The 21284-nt window shown below is 38.2% G+C and overlaps 1 protein-coding gene across 1 annotated transcript in view; it reads left to right on the top strand.

Annotated features, from left to right (window-relative positions):
• LOC124162888 (helicase POLQ-like) overlaps positions 1 to 21284 on the top strand; it is a 39240-nt gene that overhangs the window by 6607 nt on the left and 11349 nt on the right. Inside the window, exons 9-14 of the mRNA XM_046539584.1 lie at positions 2706 to 3051; positions 6513 to 6670; positions 8817 to 8912; positions 11221 to 11394; positions 11486 to 11599; positions 15911 to 16045. Of these exons, the coding sequence (XP_046395540.1) occupies positions 2706 to 3051; positions 6513 to 6670; positions 8817 to 8912; positions 11221 to 11394; positions 11486 to 11599; positions 15911 to 16045 (1023 nt within the window). The remainder of the gene's footprint in view (positions 1 to 2705; positions 3052 to 6512; positions 6671 to 8816; positions 8913 to 11220; positions 11395 to 11485; positions 11600 to 15910; positions 16046 to 21284) is intronic.

Raw genomic sequence — 21284 nt, 5'->3', positions numbered from 1 at the left:
GTTATCTCCCTCAGCTATTCGCTTATAAGAATGTTCACTAGATTTTGTTACCTTAAACATGCCGAAAATGGAATAACTGAGAGAGCTGCATTCAAATCTCTGTCAAGTCAAATGATTTTTCTTACAAATATTTTCCTAATGCATGTATAGTAGAGGACAGCAAAACTCACTTTTTTATGTCTTGGAAATCCCTTAGAAATCATGGAGAACCCGTCCAACCATGCTTGGCCGTGTAGCAAAAGTGGAATGAATATTTCTAGACTCTTTAATGAATTTGGATGAATGGATTAATTAAATAGTTTTGAATTTTTCAACATTTTGAATATATTTTGAACTACCCCATGAGGGTTCCTTATTTTACTTTCCATGAAAAAACATTCCTAGATGTAGATGTAATTTTATTCTTTGTCATAGTTATAAATATGAAGTGATTTTCTACGAATCATGAATCCTTTCAAGGTATGATATTCATGCCTGAAATTTTACCCAAGTTTCTATTGGTCCTCTCACAGAACCAGCATGAAGGTGCATTCTGTGTTCAGGAAAACATGGTACATATGTTTGTATTTATTCGGAAACCATTATAGGGATCCAAATTCAGGGAAGTTTTACAGTAAATAACATTTAATAATATAAAAGAAAAAATATTAAAAGCTCATGATGCTTCATAAAACTTAGTAAAATAATAAACAACAGATAAAATGGGAATTCTTCTGAAAGTGTTGCTTTCCATTGGTGATTTATCCAAAATGTTCTCCTGGGATCTTTCCATCCCCTCATCATTTGGGTGACAGTTAAACGCACAGGGTTTGCAATTGCTGAAAATATAGGTACAAGCTTTCATTTTATTTTTGCTCATTTTTTAAAAATTTCTTGAATAGTTAGGTATTTCAGTTATCATTTAACAACTTGACATCTACTTAAAATGAAACTCACCTTGTTTAAACGGTCCACTTGTTGTGATTTGATAATGTAGAACTTTGATCTTGGCAGTCGGGGCAACTGACATGGACGAATTTTGTGATTGGTTGCTGCTTTGGTTTTTGAACTCTGCAAGAAGTTCCACATGGGGCAATAGAGCTGAATCAAGGCAACTCTTGAAAGCTACACTTCTCTCAACTGAGGGATCAAATTTTGATGCCTCTTGCTTCAGCTTCTCTGCCTGCTACAAAAAGTTTTTGGCTTGAGTGGTACTTGGCATGGGGTTTGCAGGCTTCAAGTCTTCTGCATCATTGTCCTCGTTTTCTCTAGCATATTCATGTGGTCCTTCAGACCCAAGTTCTTCTTCTTGGTATCCCAAAAATTCTTCAAAGGCACTTTCAACCAGCTCCTCAAAACCCTCTCCTCCAATTAACCTGGCAATGTCAATAATTTCTCTTACATCTTCCTTATTATCAGGAAACACTAAATGGTTGTGAATAATATCAGGCCAAAGGTTTTTCCAGCAATGATTCACCGTTTCACTTTTAACTTCATCCCATGATTCCTTCATAAAATCAATGGCTTTTAAAATATTAAATCTTTTCCTGCAGTCTCTGACTGAAAGGAATGGATATGCCTCCCTTAGAGAAAGAATGTTGGCTAAACTTTTGCAGGTATAGTACAACTGAAATCCAGCGATGACACCCTGATCCAAGGGCTGGATAAGGGAACTGTTCTGTGGCAAAAACTCCACCTTAACTTCACTGTGGCCCTCTGTAATCGATTTAGCGTGGCAAGGTGCATTATCCACCAGGAGGATCACTGTAAATGGCAAATTTTTATCCTCCAAGTACTTCTCCGCATCAGGAACAAAGGTATTTTCAAACCAGTCCTCAAAGAGTTCTGTGGTGACATGGCCTTTGCTGTTGCTGCTCCAAAGCAAAGGCAGTGATGCATTCGTTTGGCCTTTCAGTGCCCTCGGATTTTCTGCTTTGTACACCAGCATTGGTTTGCTTTTAAAGTCTTCAGTAGGATTGATGCAGAAAACAAGAGAGACCCAGTCGCTAGCTGTTTTGAACTCTGGTTCAGGCAGTTGGTCTTTGGTGAGCCACGCTTGCTGTGGTATTTTCCAAGAGAGACTAGTTTTCTTAGCATTAAATACTTGCTCAGGACAAAAATCATGCCTCTCAACTAGTTCCTGTAGGAGATTTGGAAACTCAGAACCTTTTTCATCATCAGTCGATGCAAATTCTCCAGCAATCTGCATCATATGGAGCTGAAATCGTTTTTTAAATTTGTCGAGCCACCCTCGGCTGTCTTTGAAAGACCTCCCTTCCTGCTCTTTGTGTCCATCTTGTGCTTTCAAACCCTTGTAAATTTCAAATGCCTTACGTCTGATAATGGGTCCATCCTGATGAACATGTTGCACCTGATCTTCTATCCAAATGTCCGATTGTTTTACCATTTTCTCAACCCATGAATCACGTCTGCTGACGTACAAGGAGATAGGGAACGCACCCAATAATACTCAACATATCACTAATTTTTGCTTCATATGCTCTCATCTCACTTTGATCTATTTATTTCTTACTTGAGAGAGAAAAGTGAACCTATCAGTTTCAGTGAATTCCTACTGTCTCTTCACACTGCACAGTATAATGCCTGCAAAAACAAGTTTTGCTCTTTCATTTGTTAATGAAATGGTTTATTAAATGGGAAACATTTTTCTAGTTGTTACTTCTTTTCAATAAAGTGAATAATAATTGTAATAATTTTGTTTTCAGGTAAAAGAAGTGCTAAAATCAAAAATGGATGAAGCCAACAGTGGACTGTGTGAATCAGATGGCAAAGCGGCTGAAAACCTTGTGCTCAGTGCCATTGGCTTAGGTTTAGCCAACACTAGGATTGGCTTGCAGAATCTCTTCAATCACTCTTTATTGAATGTCCAAGCAAAAAGGCTTGGAACCGAAGCAAACACTGTCGTGGACAAGGCTATTGCCAGACTTTTGAAGATAAAAATGCTTTCTCCTGTTAGTCAAAGTCCAGCATCAAATGCTAGATCTAAAACCGTGGTGATTGGAAGGGACACTAAATTGACCGTGAGCAAGCTGGGAAAGGCCGCAATCAAAGGCAAGTACTGAAGTTTTACCTTACCTCGCCATTATTATCCCTTGGTCTCGTAGGGAGTGGGCTACCTGCATGCTAGTTTCTTCTTCTGTAGCAACATTTGTTGTGGACAGGTTTTTATAGATTTTCATTTGATGAACTGCAATTTGGTGTGGTCAATGGAATAGGGAAATGGCACTTTTTCCACAAATATATTGATTAGTGTACGATGCATTTTGACTGTTAGATCATTTTCAAGTGCACTATGAATTTTTTAAAATTTGGAGCTGTATGCTTACAGTTCTGATGAGTGGGGGTGGGAAGGGTAAGGTAGAGGGAAAGGGGAGGGAGATGTGTCGTTGGGTGGTGCAACTATGGAATGGGATAGCAAGGAGTGGGGAGTGGCCCATGAATTTTTGTTTGTTCATTTAGGAAGTGCGTACTTCTGGCCATTTAATTTTGAGTACAGATTTTTAATTCCATTAACACATTTAATGCGGGCCCGATTTTCATGAACGTCGTCAGAATCGGCCAATAAAATAAGAAAGAAAAGTAGAGAGTGGTTTTCATGCCACAACTTCCGTTCAAACAGTGCTAATTACAAGTGGCGCACACGTGCCGAAAGAGGGAAGCTTGCTGAAGGCCATGCACACAATCGGAAGACTTGGAAGTGGATATTAGTCACGTACATACGGAGGAGGAGAAAGGGCTCCCGTCTGACCGGCAGAGCACGCCAACTGACTTGCTCCGTACCTCGGCTTGGATGGGGCCATGTCAATTGACGTGCTCCACGCTGAATGTGTTAAAACAACTTTTAAGTAATGTAACATATAGGTAAAGTTAAGTTGATATAATCTCTATAGTCACATGCTCAACTTTGTGGAAGTTCATTTCAATGAATAAAAACAAACAAACTTTGTATTAATCCACCATTTTATTTACGTGGTACGACTAGTTTCAATGCAGCGGCGTCATCCTCAGGTACAAAGGTTATAAGCAATCAAACATCCTTATATATCATGTGGTATCTGTGGGTGAGGAAGAAGGTAGGTAGGTACAGCCACCCCTTCCACCTACCTTCTTCCTCCCCCACAGATACCACATGATATATAAGGATGTTTGATTGCTTGTAACCTTTGTACCTGAGGATGACGCCGCTGCAGCGAAACTAGTCCTACCGCATAAATAAATTGGTGGATTGATACAAAGTTTGTTCGTTTTCATTCGTTTTAAGTTGATATCATTTGCTGTTGGTTGGTAGTAATTACCATTTTTTTAAGATTTTAAATTGTCAGCACTCAAGCATCAATTTTAAGTTAGAGAGTGATGAAAGTGGAAAACTGATTTTTTTTTAATTGTAGGATATCCTTGAATGATGGAAATTGCAAATTCGGAGTGTACAGGAAAAAGTGCTTTGATGATACATTACTTCCAATGGACTCAGTATGATAATCAATGATGCACAAACTTGTATCATTTCACTCCTTAATTCATAGTCTGGTGTCCCTGCCCCTGTAACCGAACGAATGGGGAACTCTTAAAAGAACTTGAGTATAATCAAGCACTAGTTCTAGCTAATGGCTACAGTGACAGACTATTAAATAAAAAACAACACGATGTCGCTATGAAAAATGTGTGTGCTCCTATACTGCCCCCACTCTAAACCAAAACTTGCCAAGCCTAGTCAAAATTTCTTTTATACCTTGATCTGTAGTCACCAGCCAATTAGCTGTCTTCTAGGTGTTAGGTGGGAAAGGGAATATGGGAATGGATTGGGGCTCATTTATGGGCTCTGTGTTGGGTTCAATGGGTAAATCATAGTTCCAAAGATTCGTTGAAAGTTCGGTATTAGTTTTTTGAAAGGAATTTTTTTAATTATTTAATGTGGACGTCAGGGTTATAAGAACTTGTTTTTACAATCTAGCGACTTTGGAAAAATGCTACGCCTAACGAAAGATGCCCCCCCTTTAAAAATCAGGCTTAGGTAAACTATAATGCAAGGATTGCGAAAAAGTGTACATCAGACGGACAGGCCAGAGCTTTGCCATCTGGATGAAGGAGCTCAGGAAATGTGGCAAAACATCTCATTGGAGAATCGAATGGTAGGAGAGAGAGGTTTGACCTGGAGATTGTGCATGTGGAGAGGAAAGGCCAAAGACACGACACAGTGGAAAAATTGGATAGTGTGCAAGGAGGAGGAATTTCCTCAATGAAAAAGCAAACGCTCTTGGGCAAATGCCCACTCCTTGCCATGCCATTCCACTAGTGCTCTAACCAACGACACATCTCCTTCCCCTTCCTCTTCCCTCCATCTCTCACCCAAACAGTATACATGCATCTCCAGATTTTAACTATTTCATGGTGCACTTGAAAATGACCTAAGAGTCAAAACGCATTGCACATTAATCAATAAATTTGTGGAAAAAGAGCATCTCTCTTTTTCATTAACTGAGGATGTCATTTCACTATACTCCTTCCCTGCCTTAGTACTTTTAACTGTATGTGGACTTTCATGGAAAGCGATCGATGTGGTTGTAATTATCTGCTGAATCCATAGTTGGTGAAACTTTATATCAGCACTTTTTTATTTATTTATTTTCTTAACCCCGAAAACAACACTAATTGGCCTTTACATCGGTGGGATAGAATACATATAATAGCGATAGATGATAACTGACATCCATGCTCTGGATAGGAGTAATCTACCTAGGCGAGACTCGAACCCACGACCTTCAGCTTGGCAGGCGAGGACTCTAACCTGCCACCACTGAGGCCGGCAGTCCTTTTTAACACGTTGCGTAAGGATGGCGAGAATTCTCATCATTTTCTACCCAAACGTTCCGGTAGGATGACGAAGATTCTCGTCATTTAGGCGCGTCAACCTAAACAATTTTAAAGCGTACAATACGTATTCGTTAGTACCTTTTCAGTTGTTGTTCGTTATTCATAATGAATTGATGCATCATAACGTTTGATGGGGTAAAGTTATATTCTAAACATTAGCTTTTTAACCATGTTTAAACCAAAGGCATTACGCCCTAATAGGCACATATTTCCAATCTCAACACCTCCACCCAGAATCGGCGTTCCTAGGAATTTAAATACCCCGCTACGCAACGTGTTAAGCCGGCTTTAAGTGGAAAACTTGATAGATTTTGTACATTTTTAGTTGTATTCATATGGATGCTAATATGTTATTTTAAAGAGGGTATATGAACATTGCTATGGTAAAATAGTATTTAGGAATGAAAAAACTGCTTTTTATTAGATAAAATCAAATTGCAGTCAAATAACGCTTCTGTCATGGAGAATGGCCTTCCTCATTATTTTTATTTTTACTTAAAATAAGTAAAATAAAAAATAAATAAAATTGCTGTCAAATAATGCTTCTGTCATGGAGAATGGCCTTCCTCATAATGTTAATTAATCGTTTTAGGGAAAGTCTGCCATTAATTAATGTCCTAAAATTATCTTTTATACATTAGGTTCCATTGATATAGGCCTTGCAGATGAGCTGTATAAAGATTTAAGGCAAGCTCAGAGTGGATTGGTTCTCCTCAGTGACCTACATCTCCTCTACGTCGTGACTCCTTATGACATAGCCTCTTCAATCAAGCCAATACCTAACATCTACTACAATGTTGTGAGTGTACATTTTTCATTAGATATTTTACCTAATTGTAACAACATCAATGATGATTAGTCATCTGTGGTTGTTGTTACTAAGTTTGGAATTTTACTGCTTTGCTTTTGCCTTGGAAGTGAACCTCTGTGTAACCACTCCATCATGTGGTGGCATTTTCAGCCACTATTATTTATATTTTATTGAATTCTGATTGCTAATATAATATGTACCTACTGCAAGATGGAACATATTGTAGATTTTTGAAAATCTAATTTCTATGAAATATTTTTTAAATCTAAATTTATGTACATAACGTTATATGCATTTGGAAAACAAAAGATGGAACTCCTGATGAAATGATGGATGGAATTTTTGTGAGTGTTGATATTATTTGGTGTTTTTGTTCCCTCATCCTACAGTCTATTTGTTTTTTGGAGCATATAAAAAACTGCTTACATATTTGTAATGTAACTCAGTGTCAATTTAAGGATGACCTTATGATGACCTATTTGTTAAGTGCATTTTTGTTATATCCGTTGACTTGTAATGGACAGGGCAATACAATGAAAGAGTGAAAAATGAATCGCTTTCACAAAGTCACGCATCAAAACATCAACAAAAAAAAAAGTTTTATTTTTTTAAATCATAATGTTGTTCCGTCACAACTCATCTGAAACAGTTGAATATATTTGGAAGGTGTTGTTTTACTGATACTGCATCCTACAGGTTTTTAAAAATTTGTATGGTTGCAATTATTCTCGCCAAAAATCTTAAATTACCTGTTAATGAATGCATATTCATTGCCTTTTGATGCTTTTATTCTTTATGAAGGTGATCATGAATTGGTCTGGATTGTTTGGCGATCTTGGAAAGTGACAATTGAAATTAGAAATTCTTGGTTGGTGAAATGGGTTACTTAATATCCACTCTTCAAAATTCACCACTTGGGTCAGCATACCATGTAACTCTCAGAAAGTAAAGTGAAGAACAAGAAGTCGAATTGCATAAAAATTGTGTATTTTTTATTTATAAAACTTTTCAAGATAGCTGAAGAATTTCGGGTTGCATATTCAGTCTAATCATGAAAATTTAGCCAGTGGAAATGGGCAATGAGAGGGAACTTACTTAGAGAGGGTGGGATATTTGGCTACTTTGTGGTGTGCGTTAGATACTAGTTTGGATTGACTTTTTCACTTGCTACTCCCATGGATAGATAACTATACATATAGTGGTCCACCGTGCGCCTCTCATCAAATATTTTTCATATTATTAGAGGTACAGAATTTTATGAATAGGTTCACGTCAATTCTTCTCCATGAAGATGATTGCCTAGATACATAATTGAGATAATACATATGTAATTGGATATGGGAATACATAATTGAGAAACTGGTGTTGGAGATATTTTTTCCAAATTCAGTTGGCTTTTGCTTATAATTTATGATTCTGGCACAGGTCCCTTAGTTGTAACTTAGCAAAAAAAACTTGATTATCATGAACTATGTACGTATGTAAAATAACTATGCTTATCAAGACGTTCACTGCATTGTGACCCACAGGTGGATCACACCTGACTTCCTCCCTGTGCAATGGCAAAGTTTTTCTTTATTTTGTAGCTGCCTCCATATAGCGAAATGAGAAGTTAAAGACAAAACTTGGTGTGCCTATATGTACTATACATGGTAACCTATGTGGTGAGACTGGAAATTAAGTGTGACCCACGGCTGGATGATGCTGCCCAGGAAGAAACTCACTCAACACAAGGGTGTGAGTGATCCACCAGTGGATGAAGTTTACCATTAGACTCAAGTATTGACCCACCAGTAGATCTCAGTCTGAAACAAGGAAGGGAGGTTCAGCTGTACCGATTGTGTGTTAGGTGGGCAACTTTAGCTTTGGGTTTGGAGTAGATCCTGAATTGGAAAAATCATTATTCTCATGAGTGGTCGTCAGGATTGTATTTCATGTTTGTAAAACAGTTTTTCTTGATTCAACTGCATGCTGTGACTCACTGGCTTAGTTTTTTGGAGATGGGTGCCAAGGTTTTGAGTTGTTTTGTGAATAGTGTTTAGGTTAGTTGTGATGATTTTTCATAATCCATGTCTCACCTTTTCTATTTATGTGTGTGTTTACTGAATTGAGATTTGTGTACTCTTTCTTGTAGTACATGAAACTTAATCCAGAGGACCTTCAAACAGCATATGTCTTGGGCATAAGTGAGGCTTGCATGATAGGATTGATGACTGGAAAAAATACTAAGGTAAGCTTCATACAAGAAGTGTAAAGAATGTGTTAGGGTTATTTTTTGTTGGATATGTATTTTTTTGTTATCTAAGCTCAGTATGATTTGTTTAAAGGTTATCATAAGTTCCCTTAGGGCCTCCATGCACTGGCAACTTTATAGATACCTCCACTACACAATTGCCCACCAAATCAAATTCGCTCATCTAGGAGCCATACACGAATGCACTCAGGTGGTAGTAGCTGGAGTATAAAAGCTCTCCTCCAATTCTCCCAGCTTCGGAGGTGAGCGTTTGTGCTCTGACTATTGCCAGCTGAATGTATGCATATCGCTGGGCTCCTAGATGACCGGATTTGATTTGGTGAGTGATTGTTGAGGGCTTGTGCAGTGGAGGTATCTATATCGAGTCCAGTAAAATGAGAAGCCACATGAATAATTAACCTATTAAAGGATATGGAGGAAAAGTAAAGTAAATGTATGATAGAGCTACAGCATTACATAGGTAGTTTTATTGTTGATAATAAATTTTTATTATTACTATGAATGAAGTCTATACATTAGTCATGTGATTCTAAAGTGAAGGACTTTTTTATTTTACACAAATATAATTTTATTGGTAGAAAAGGGCAAAAAGTTTAATTTTAACAAGATATCTAACATCCACAAAGTGAAATCACCAACCTTTAATTTTGTCTCGAAATTTTTTAGGAAGCATGAAATTGTGTGGACTATTGCTTATATGTGTGCACTTCATTATAGATTTGGTAAATATGGTTCAAATTGTCACTGGGAGGAGGAATGAGTTGGAAACACCATAATCACTCATTCTATATCCCTCTGTCATGGAGAATGTGAATTTGCAAGGCCTTTTAGGTACTGAGTAGTATGCATAATATATTATTGAAATTCATGACATTACATATTCTTCTGCTCTTTCTTTCCATTTTCATGTATTGTATTACATACATATATTTTGGTCTTACACTCTTGGTCTCGAGAAGTTCCCATTCATTTCTCTCATTATCTTTCCTTTCCCTATTCCATTCTATTATCACTTATAACTTCTTATCATTTGTAAGTTTATTAAATTTTCATTAGGCACAGGACCTTAATGCACCACCTTTTCTTTGGCTTTTCAGCTTTCCTCACACTTAAGTTCTTCAAACTCTTGTAACATGAGTTTAAGGCATAAAATAATTTGGGAGAGTATGACCTACAATGAAAAATACTGATTGAATGGTAATCATCAATCAGTCTAACCTATTGGCCAATAGTCAATCATGTCGGTGGGACACGCTGCCTGAAATTTCACTTGCATATTTGTATAAAAGAAATCAATTTTCATATCATTGTCTGATTTGAATGTTCATGTGCGAGAGAATTTAGTAGAGCATTTTGAATCTGCTCATAATGACTTGTACTTAGCCTCTGTTATTGAGGCCAGTTGCATTCGGGACAAATGAGAATCCTCGCCTGCTTGGATGGTGAAAGAAAAGATGATATTTCTCTCATCTTCCTTTTAAGTTTGACCTCATTAATATGCCATCAGATTGCAGATCAGATTTTTTTGCATAGCAATGGTGGTGGCACAGTTTACGTTAGGATGCTTTTTCCTCGTCATGTATACATTTACCCTTTGATGTATGCAGGTTTTAAGCATTTCACGGACACATTACATTTACGTTCAAATATTGTGTTACTGAATTGCAGAAGAGGGTTTATAGTCAGTTCATGAGAATGATGGTGTTCCACTTTTGTATTCCAATATTTTGTGTTTACCTAATTATGTCGGAATGTTAATGGTCAAAGAAAAGGTCTCCAACAGCCATGAAATTTGGCACCACTTGTCAAACGAAAACCAGAAAACCCTCCTGTGGTAGTTTACGGGAATGTCTCCTCTTCCCCAGGGACTACCAAGGCCCCATAGTAACCAATCGAATGGAAACCTTTGCAAGTCTGTTGGGGCCTCGCTGAGGTAACCTGGGTTAAAACTTGTTGTCCATCGCAGAGCTAGTGGGACCCTACTAATGACATCAAGTTATAACCACAGTCACAAGCACTCAAACCTTGCTCAAAGCTCACTCACAATGGGGCACAAATTTCCAGAGTTACTCAGAGAGAGCGTGGTCAGTAATTACACAAACACACAATACAAGTGAACATCGGTGAGCATCAGATACATGCATTTCAATTGCAAGCTCAATGGATATAATTCACTTGCAGCACGAGGTTTTTAGTGAATTTAATGTCTTGAATGGGAACAGTCATCAGGTTGAAAACATATTTTGTAAGTTGAAAATTTACTATGTCACTGATTTCATTTCAGGGAGTGTCCAAGGCAGTTCTTAATCGGTTTTATGTAACATTGATGCTTAGAGATCTTTGGAACCAGATGTCAGTATGGGAAGTGTCCAGAAAATTTGACACCAACAGGGGAATTGTGCAATCCTTGATGAATAGAGCTGCTTCTTTTTCATCCAATGTATTACATTTCTGTCAAGTAAGGATTGTTTTATTAGATTGATGCACATATGCTTATTTGTCACTGATATCAAATAATCACATAATTTTTGGTGTGTTTCCTGTTTCAGGAATTTGAAGAGTTTTGGGCTTTCCGTGACATGCTTGTAAATTTCTCCAAGCGTCTTTCACATTGTTGTCATGCTGAACTGCTTCCTTTGATGGATTTGCCGGCTGTTAAAAGAGTAATTTACTTTCTAATACCTTAATATTGAAGGAAATAAAGTGAAATTATTTTATCTCAGTGTAAAGGTTCTAATACACTAGAAAATATGTCTAGCTGAAGTATTCATGGTGAAGCAAAAACACAGTACTATTCCACAAAATTTATTTAAGCTGTCTACTAGTTTCAACATTTACACCGTCATTATCAAGACTGTGTTTTTGCTTCACCATGAATATTTCATCGTTCCACCAAGTAGCGCCCAAATCAGTTGATTTTATTCTATCTGAAGTATTTTTGATTAAAGGTTGTGAATGGTTAATTCTATAATAGCTGCTTTGGCATTGCATGTTTTTTATTCCAGATACACCATTTAATGTTTTTAAATGCACTAAGGTGACTTCAAATAATTATATATGTATTATTATGTTTGCTCATGATTGGTAATGAGTGTGTTAAATGTCATGTAGTAAAGGGAAGTTACTCCCTCCTCTTATATCCAAGGATCTTACCAAAGCTTTGCCAAAATACCAATTTTTTTCAACACAAGTGCTGGCCACCTGAGGGTTAAATCGATTGATGTAGTTGAAATATTACTATTCCTCCTCACAATTTTTACATGATGGCTATTCCTTGAGAATTAACTGGTGGCGATTCCCAAGTATGTTAACTAGTATGTAGTTGATTAACTAATAATTTTAAACTTGTAATTGAAAATTCTATGGGCTGTAAAACAGTTAAGTATTTTCCAATGGCAAAGCATCCTGTCATCTCTGGATTTTCCAATGACTAAATTAAAATGAAAAATATTTATAAGACTTCCAAGAAAGAAAAGGTCAAAAAATGATATAAAGTTAGGTTTAATTGTTTGTTGCTGAAGAAATAACGTAAAAACGTCGAGAACAAACCATAGATTTGCTCGTTTTGAAGTATTTCTGTTGATAGCAATTCCTCCCTCAGGGCTCACCCTTGCCTATACCCTCGGAAAGGAGATGGTTATGACGTTGAGGTAGGCTAGTCATCTCACTGGCAAACAAATTCCTGCTCATTTGGCTTCTCTTGGTCATGCTCATCAGGATGGGGGAGCAAAGCTTGAGGGTAACCTACTCTTCCCACTTACAGCAGACTCCAGATTATCCGGATGCGGTTTATCCGGGTTGCGGAATATCTGTGCATGATTTTCACTCTCGCTCAATTTTTTCCGTGATCTTTGTAAAACAAAAAGTTGGACGCAAAATCATCGGAATTACTGCATTAATGCTGGGATACACTGGGCTTATTATTGCCGTTAGAATCCCCTTTGTAAAACGGAAGTGATAGCGAGCTAGCTGCGTTCATGGGAGCACCATGTTTCTGTTTTCCAAGCTTCGCAGTGCACAACGATGCTCTGTGATCATGAATATACTGTATTTCTCCGAATATAGTCCCCCCCCCCTAATTTTGAGGTTTCAGTTTCAGGAAAAGTTAAAATAATGTGTTTGAATATTGTCCCCCCCTTTACTTTTAATTTGGACATTTTTGGAAAAAAGTGGGGGACTATATTCAGACATATACGGTATGTCCCGCAGCAGTTGCAACCCGGGCAACTTGCTCTAGACGCGACTGCGTGGTGTGGTGCCTGACAGTTTAGTTTCCCGACGTCGAGCAGTGGTTTTGAAGCATTCGTGCGAACCACTTTTCTGTGTCTGTGATCACACAGCCACAGATGTGTGGTTTTCGAGACCAGGCCTTACATGGAGCATTAATATGTAATACGAGTACAACCATGTTATTGCCTCTATAAAGATCGCGAACTGGCGAAGAAAGCTCTCATTGAGTCCGGGAAGCACTCTAAAATAACGGAATAACTGCATAAATAATATTATATATTTTGTTTTAGGTAAATTATGAACATTGCAAGACATTTAAGTGCAAGTTTGGGTTGTCCTTGTTTTTCGATTATTCGTGCCGTCCCTCCCCATCATTAGCCCCGATAATCGGGAGTGTACTGTATATCCATAATTGTGTTGTCGATATCTTGTATTGTTGTAAATAGCAGTCATGATCATAGAGATGTATCAGTGTTTCTATGGGATTTCAACTATTCATTTTTATGGTAACTTTTTTAGGGTAATATCTTGCTCTTTAATTGATTTTGTGGTTCCAGTAATGTCAGACTGTTACTATAGTAAGCAATGAGGCATAGAGCTGAATCAACAAGAAAAGCAATCATTGCAATGAGAATTATGCAGATTGAAAATGATGCAATGATAGCCATTCATGGCATATAATGACCATTGTATATGTATCATCAGTGTAGGAAAGGTATTTATGGTGAATGACAAATGATCAAAAAATTTACTTGACTTGCATCAAATAACATTAGGAATTCTTGGATGCCCATGCGTAGACGCAGCCCATACAATGCATCCACAGCGAATTCATGGTTTTCCCAGACACAACAAAAGATGAAGGTTTTACGGTATATTCATAAGTAGTAAAATATTTTCAGACTACTTGATAGTTGTGATTGAATGAAATAACTCCTGTTTATGGTTGATATTTTTGGTACCAGAAATACTGTCCACATGAAATTTTAGTGGTTAGTGTTTCTACTGTACCTACAGTACCAAATAAGCTTTATTTCCTACATAAAATCTGAAATCTTGATTTAATGTCTCTATGAAGCTTACATGCTTTTCCAATACTTGTATTGGCTGAGCAAAGTGGACTCTTACTACTTGGTACATGAGCAGAGCACATCCTTTCCCTTGAGGACAGTGTTTAAGAATGTACCTAAATTAATTTTCATCACTGAATTTTTGTGAGTTGCCTTTGATGAGTGATTTGCTGACAGTGTTGAAATACACTTCCTATGAAATAATTTCCTTGATAATCAAATTTGGATATTTCTGTTGCATCTTGAGTTTCCATTTGTTGGATTCAGATAGAGTGTATTTGTCCTATGGAGGTTTTAAATTCTGCGTTATGTAAAACTTAGTACAAATGCTTTTTGGATTAGTCTGTCTTGCTTCATTCTTATTATAACAGGGGAGCCTTCTGATATCAGCAGTAACTGGAAAGCTAGATAGTATAGCTGCAGTGGCATTAATATTAAATTATATGGATTACCTTTTCCAGTGAAATTGATCAGAAATATCTTGGGTATATCAAAAAATACCTGGTTTTTTAATACTTTTATTAAAAATCAATGGTAACTTATCTCACAGATTTAATTATGTACATACTTGACTTACCAAGGATTTGGTGCCTATCCGGGTGCCAACACATTGCTTGGTCTACACATTATATTTATGAGCAAAGTAAAAATCCATCTAACATTTTGACATAGATATAAAAAAGTCTTAATCTTAATTAAGCCTAATATGCTTACGTAGTTTTTATCTTTGTTTCATTAATGACAGCAATATTGTGAATCGTAAGGAATAAAGTGACACTTTTTAAACCTCATGTTCTGCTGTAATTCTTATTTGTCTCTCCCATAAAGAGAGTCCTATCTAAAGCCAGTACCACTCAATTACAAAGTACATAAATATGCATGTTTTACTTGGGGAAAGCTTATTTTTAAATATAAAATCCAAGTTTTATCTTTACAATTTAAGATTTTCTTTTTTCATGCGTGTGTGCCTTGCTAACCCCTGATACCACCACCTAGGATGCAATTTAAAACCTGATTTTTCACATTACTTACGAGATATAATTATGAGAAATGAATATGGTGTATGATTATCTTTGGGTTCATACCATATCTTGCTCTGAGCAACATCTTGTTAAAGCTGTTGTTGGTCACTCCTTTTAGGGGAGGCTTAGATTACCTTGTGGATCACGTGTAATTTTGGACCTTGATTTCCTGTGAAATAGCTTCAGGAATCAAGCATTTCTATTGGTGTGCACATTTCCATGAGGTTTTTCCCAGTGCCACTAGATTATTTTAATGGTAGTCGTCTTTGCCATCACTGCTAATGTGTCACTGCTACATTAGCAGTGATGGCAAATTTTATATTTATTATTACATTTCTAGAATTGTCATGGTGATATGAAAAATATGACATATTTAATGCATATTTTCACCTGATCAGATTTGTATAATATGACAAAATTATTAGATTGCATCGAAAAAACTTTTGTTTGTATGGATTTTGTGAGATTTATTCTTATTAGTTTTTTGAATTGATTTGTTGATGGCTATTTTATTGCCTTTTAATGATATAAAATTATTCCATACCATCTCATTTTTTCACTTGTATTTATGTAGCTATTGCTTCGGTATGTTCAGTAGATATGTATGTATTTTTCATTCAAGGATGTTTCTATGGTTTCTTACTTTTTCTAGGGAAGAGCTAGACAGTTGTACAATGCTGGATTCAAGACTCTTCAAGATGTGGCTAACAGTACTCCTCAACAGCTGGTAGAATCAATTGACCATCTGCCAGTTAAAGTTGCTCGACAAATCATTGCTGCTGCCAAGGTTTGCTATTTATCTTATTTTGAATTTTATGAATTGCATTTCAGCAAGATGGAAGCTTAATAATGTTTACAGAGCATATCATATTAATTGGGGAAGCAGGCAATACACATGCCTCGAACATGTTTACATATTTCAAATCAGAGGAATCATCAACGGGCTTTTCGGTATAACTTTTCCATTCCACGAAAAGGCATAAATTGTCATACATTATTATAATCATGTAATTGGTATCATGAGTCACAGCACCTTGTTTGCAAGCACTTGATAGATTCCTGAGAAACTATCTATAAATTCCAGATGAGAAAAAGTAATGAAGACCTTAAGATGTCTATCACAGCTGCAAGTAACATTTTTATCTCATAGTGTAAGCATAGGAAAGGAGCAGAAATGGGAAGATTACTTTTTGACTAAGTATCAGAAGTAAATTTCTAAATAGTTCCTGTCTCTAGAATTTCTAAAAATGTATACTAGTTCCATTTCTATTGCACATTGAAGATCATTTGTCTCGAAAGATTGATGCAAAAATGTATTTCAGCATTTTAATGACTTGGGTAAACAAATGAAAATGTAGTCCTTAAAATGGACCACGAAAGAGGAAAATGTGTTTGGGACCCAGCAAACACTTCTTTCTTTGGGTAGACTGTACTCTTCAGCTATGCCAAAGGACTTGCCCAAAGTATTCTCCTTTGAACTAACCAAGTTGAAATAGCCCATAAATCGCCCATATTACCTCTAAAACCATATACAGTAAAACCTCTATGTAGTGAACCTCTTTACATCGTAAACCTCCATACTTCGTACCAACCCGCCAGTCCCGTCAGATTTATATGTAAACTCGCTGCGCTGCGCGCGCTCGTTAAGGGGCTCCGCCCCTTAAAACCCCGGTTCCGGCTTCGCCGTCTACATTTGTGGTCGTTCGAAGACTTTTGTAGTTCGAATAATCTCAACTCGGCTAGGGGCCGGCTTCGCCGGCCAGGGGGTAGGGAGGTTCCCCACTCATTCCTCGGAACGGCTTCGCCGTTCCTCGTTGAAGGGCGGCTTCGCCGCCCGGGGGTTTAGTGTGCCAGAGGGCGAGGGCATTTCGGAACTGTTTCACCGTCATTCGTTTAAGGGGCGGCTTCGCCGCCCAGAGGTGGGGGGAGTCCACAGCGGTTGCGCCGCTTGAACATCGGGGCGGCTTCGCTGCCCGGGGGTTACTGAAGCTCCCCCTCGCCTATGCCAGTTCCTCGTTGTGGGGCGGCTTCGCCGCCTTGGGGTTGAGGAGCCCCCCGCGGCTGCTCCGCCTAGTCCTCATAAATGGTCTTCCCCACCGAGAGGGGTGCCCAGGGGGATTCGGGGATTTTAATGTGTTACGCATGCGGTCACCAAAAGTCCACAGTGATCATGTAGCGATGATTGTAAAAGGTAGTGCAATGCGGATTAATAGTGGCGACAAGTACCCATAAAAGAAGACTTAATGGCAAGTTTTTCTTTTTTTTTCGGGGGGTTCCTACGGAATACCGGGGGTTTTATACTTGTGTTAAACCAGTGGACACAAATCGTTCTCATAAATTCCGTGCCGATAAGTCCTAGGGGACCGGAAGAGTGGTCTGACGATTCTTTTACCTGGAGAGGCTATTTATTAGAAATTTTTTGTGAGGTTTCACGGGGTTATCGGGGGTTTTAATAAGTGGTAGGGGCACCGGTTAAATTGTGTCGAAAACTATTCGGAGAGGCAAGTTTAAATTTGTTTTATTTTTTTTCGGCGATGTTCCAGGAGGTAATCGGGGGTTTTCTGGTATTTTTTTCCCGCATGGTTTACGGTGGCTCGCCCTCACCAAATATTCCGGATCTAGAGCTCAGAGGGGACGGGTAGTGCGGCGTAATGTTTGCGAGAAGTTCCCAAATAGGAGACTAAATGACACATTTGGGGGGGATTTCACGGGGATACCGGGGGTTTAAATTTGTGTACTCCTGGCGGTCACCATCCATTCACATAAATTTCGGGGGGATGAGTCGTTGGGGGCGGTGGAATAGTCACGAAAAGTACCGAAAAAGTAGACTTATTTGAAAATTATTTTTTTTGGGGGGGGGGGTGTATGTGGGTTTACCGGGGGTTTATAGGTTTTTACTGCCAGCGGTCATCAATCGTCCACATTAATTCCATAGCGATGAGTGGTAAGTATTGGAAAAGCGGCGGAATTGTGACGAAAAGAACCCGAAAAGGCTACTTATATGCAAATTTTAATTTTTTAGGGGGTTTCGGGGGGTTAAAAGATGACGGTACTATATGGTCACATTCATTTACTGTCATGTCTAAAAGAATTGTGCCCTATGACATCCATATTTCGAAAGTAATACAATTAAAAGCAAACCAGTCCCTGAAAAAAGTGAGCAGTGCCCGCCATTTTTATTTTTTCGCGGTTTAAACCATTGAATCATTTATAAAATGTTTATGTTTTTTGAAAGGCAATGCATAGCTGTATGTAACTACAAAGTTTGAAATTAATCGGTTGGGTTTAAATTGACAAAACCTTGTGTTAATCTTTTGGAAATCGTAATTTTCGATGATTTTCGGAATACTTTAATTTTTTTCTGAGTAACCAAGGACGACGAAAGAAAATTGTTTCCTAGATTTCATAGAAGATGTTATAAGCATATATAATAATCATTTTCGTTATCCTACACCTTAAATTAAGTCGAGGGGAGGGGAAGGTATGAAATTTGTTTCGAAAAATCAATTTTTGGAACCCATTTTGGCTGCCATTTTCTCAAATAGAAACTAATAAATGTATTTAATTACGTGCCCACGTTCATCAGCTTTCAAAAGATGCATTAACGACCCGTGTGGCATGCACAGTTCGCGCGCAGTAAAATTAAAACCGAAAGAGGGTTCCCGGAAAGAGCGCGATTTCGGCCATTTTGTCGTCCTAGCGACGACACGTGGCGGAAACTTCCGGTTTTCGGATTTTTCCTCCGGATCATTTCCCGCACGCGTGCCAAATTTCAGCTCTCCAGCACTTCTAGAAGTGGTCGGGAATTTGTATCCATGAGTGAGTCAGTCACCACAAGGGCTGTATATAGATAGGATTTATAGGCGAACCTCTATATAGTGAACCTCTTTATCTCGTAAAACCTCCATATATCGTACCAACAAGACACCCCGAGACGGCCTAACTACCTCCGCAAATCGTACCGAGACAACTAGAGACCATTAATGCAGCCGCGATTACCTACATGGAATGACATTTTCAGCGATAAATGTTTCACGCTTATTTTTTTCTTATACACCTTTAATAATGTTCACGTTAACCATTAGTTAGGGCATCCAACTATCCTAATAATTTTAAGTGATGGTAAATGAAGACAGAACACATCATTTTCTCTCGAATCACGGTCAAAATCGCGCGATAGCACTCACTTTCTTTTACTGATGGCATTATTTTCTCGTAAGTGCCTACAGACTATGTTCAATTAATAAAAGAGGCGATCAGCGCAGCCTTTAATGACTTGCTGACGGAAATATTTCAACTAACTTCACTCCCATCCATGGAGACAGAATTACTCGACCGCATTGCTACTTCCGCTTCTAAAATTAAAATATTTCAAGAATTTTCCGCGACTTGAAATAAATCAAATAGAGTTTCGCAATTATTTTATTCCCATATTTCCCGGTGTAGTACTTTCTTACTACTGCCTTGGTAATTTTTTCGATGCTATCGTGAACAATCGTAGTTTAAAATTTATTGCGCTTAGCGACAGTCTTATGTCTTGCCTGCGTATTTATGCCATGAAATCTGACTTCCATCGGGAGTCCGGGACGTCAATTTCTAGCAATACTGAGCAAACATCAATCCATGCGCGGCAGTTTTAGGTGAAGGAGGCAGCTAATTAGCTGATACGCGGTAGGGCAATGAAATTTTTACCGTCGCCTCCGCATTCGGAAGTAGTTCGCCCAGCATTCTCACCGGGAAATCATGTCCTTTATAGACCTAGCGTTTCTGTGTGCCCTCAACAGAGTTTTTCTTCGGAACGCTACGTGCATTGTATTTTGGAGAGAGGGAATTCAACAAAATTTTCAAAATTACGCTCAATTTTTTGTCTATTTTTTGCTGTAGTCACGTGTTTATTTTTTTAATAATCTTTAACAAGTCACATGTTATAAGAATGATAAATCAATTCTAAAAGATATAATAAGGAGTATTTTCTAGAGATGTGCGAATAGTATCCGCGAATACTCGAATACCTCGAATAATAGAAAGTATTCGATATTCGAGATCTCGAATAGTTATGCCAAAGGTACCGTCTCGAATACCTCGAATACTTTGAATTTCGCGTCATACACTGTCGCTCGCACGTCGTTGGTAGTTGACTCGGAAAAATGAGAACTCTAGTCGTCTAGTGCATGCAGCGCCGTTTTAGGCAAGCTGACGAAATACATCAAATTCACGGGTTCGAACGGTGAAAAGAGTTCGACGTGGGGAACCGAAATTGATCGGATGAAAAAAATCCGAAAATCCCAGGTGTCCCCTATCAGGAGAACCTCAGTTCCGTGGGATAGCAACATTGGCGCATTTCCCACGATCCGCTATCCCCATCCATTCAGCGTTCGCCCCACCCCTTCAGACGATTTCCTCTTCCCCGAAAACAAAAAAAAGGTCCCGGCTCGTGCAGGGATCGTATTACGAAGACCTCAGCTTTGAAAAAAATATCAAGTTACCGGAAAATAATAGAATCGTGTTTCACCCTTCCCTCTTTCTCCCCACTGACCATTTTCCCGCATCCATCTTTTGATAAAATGAGAGGAGGTGTTTGCCGTGTGTCCTTTGTGGCTAATAATGACAGGCACTTATTTTGAATCATCCCCAGGAGATGAAACTACCATAGGGAGGAACTCAGTGCCGTGGGATAGTGACATTGGCGCATTTCCCACGATCTGCTATCCCCCTCCATTCAGCATTCGCCTCACCCACTCTTGACGATTTCCTCTTCTCCGAAATCAAACAAAAGATTGTATTACAAAAACCTTAGCTTCAAAAAATATCAAGTTACGCGAGAAAAATAAAAACGTGTCTCGCACCCACCCCCTTTTCTCACCCACTGACCTTTTTCTACCTACCTGCTTCGAATTTCCCCCGTTCTCGAGGTCAACTGCTGCATGAGTCATCTACTAGCCCGAAAGGTGTCTAACAATGACTTTCGGCAATTGTTATTACACCTTTATTGGATTGAAATATTAGTAATGTGCGCGTAATTTAAA

The sequence above is a fragment of the Ischnura elegans genome, chromosome 7 (assembly GCF_921293095.1).
Source record: "Ischnura elegans chromosome 7, ioIscEleg1.1, whole genome shotgun sequence".
Lineage (NCBI taxonomy): Eukaryota > Metazoa > Arthropoda > Insecta > Odonata > Coenagrionidae > Ischnura > Ischnura elegans.
Note: the sequence above shows the minus strand (reverse complement) of the source record. Positions and strands in the feature narration are given on the sequence as shown.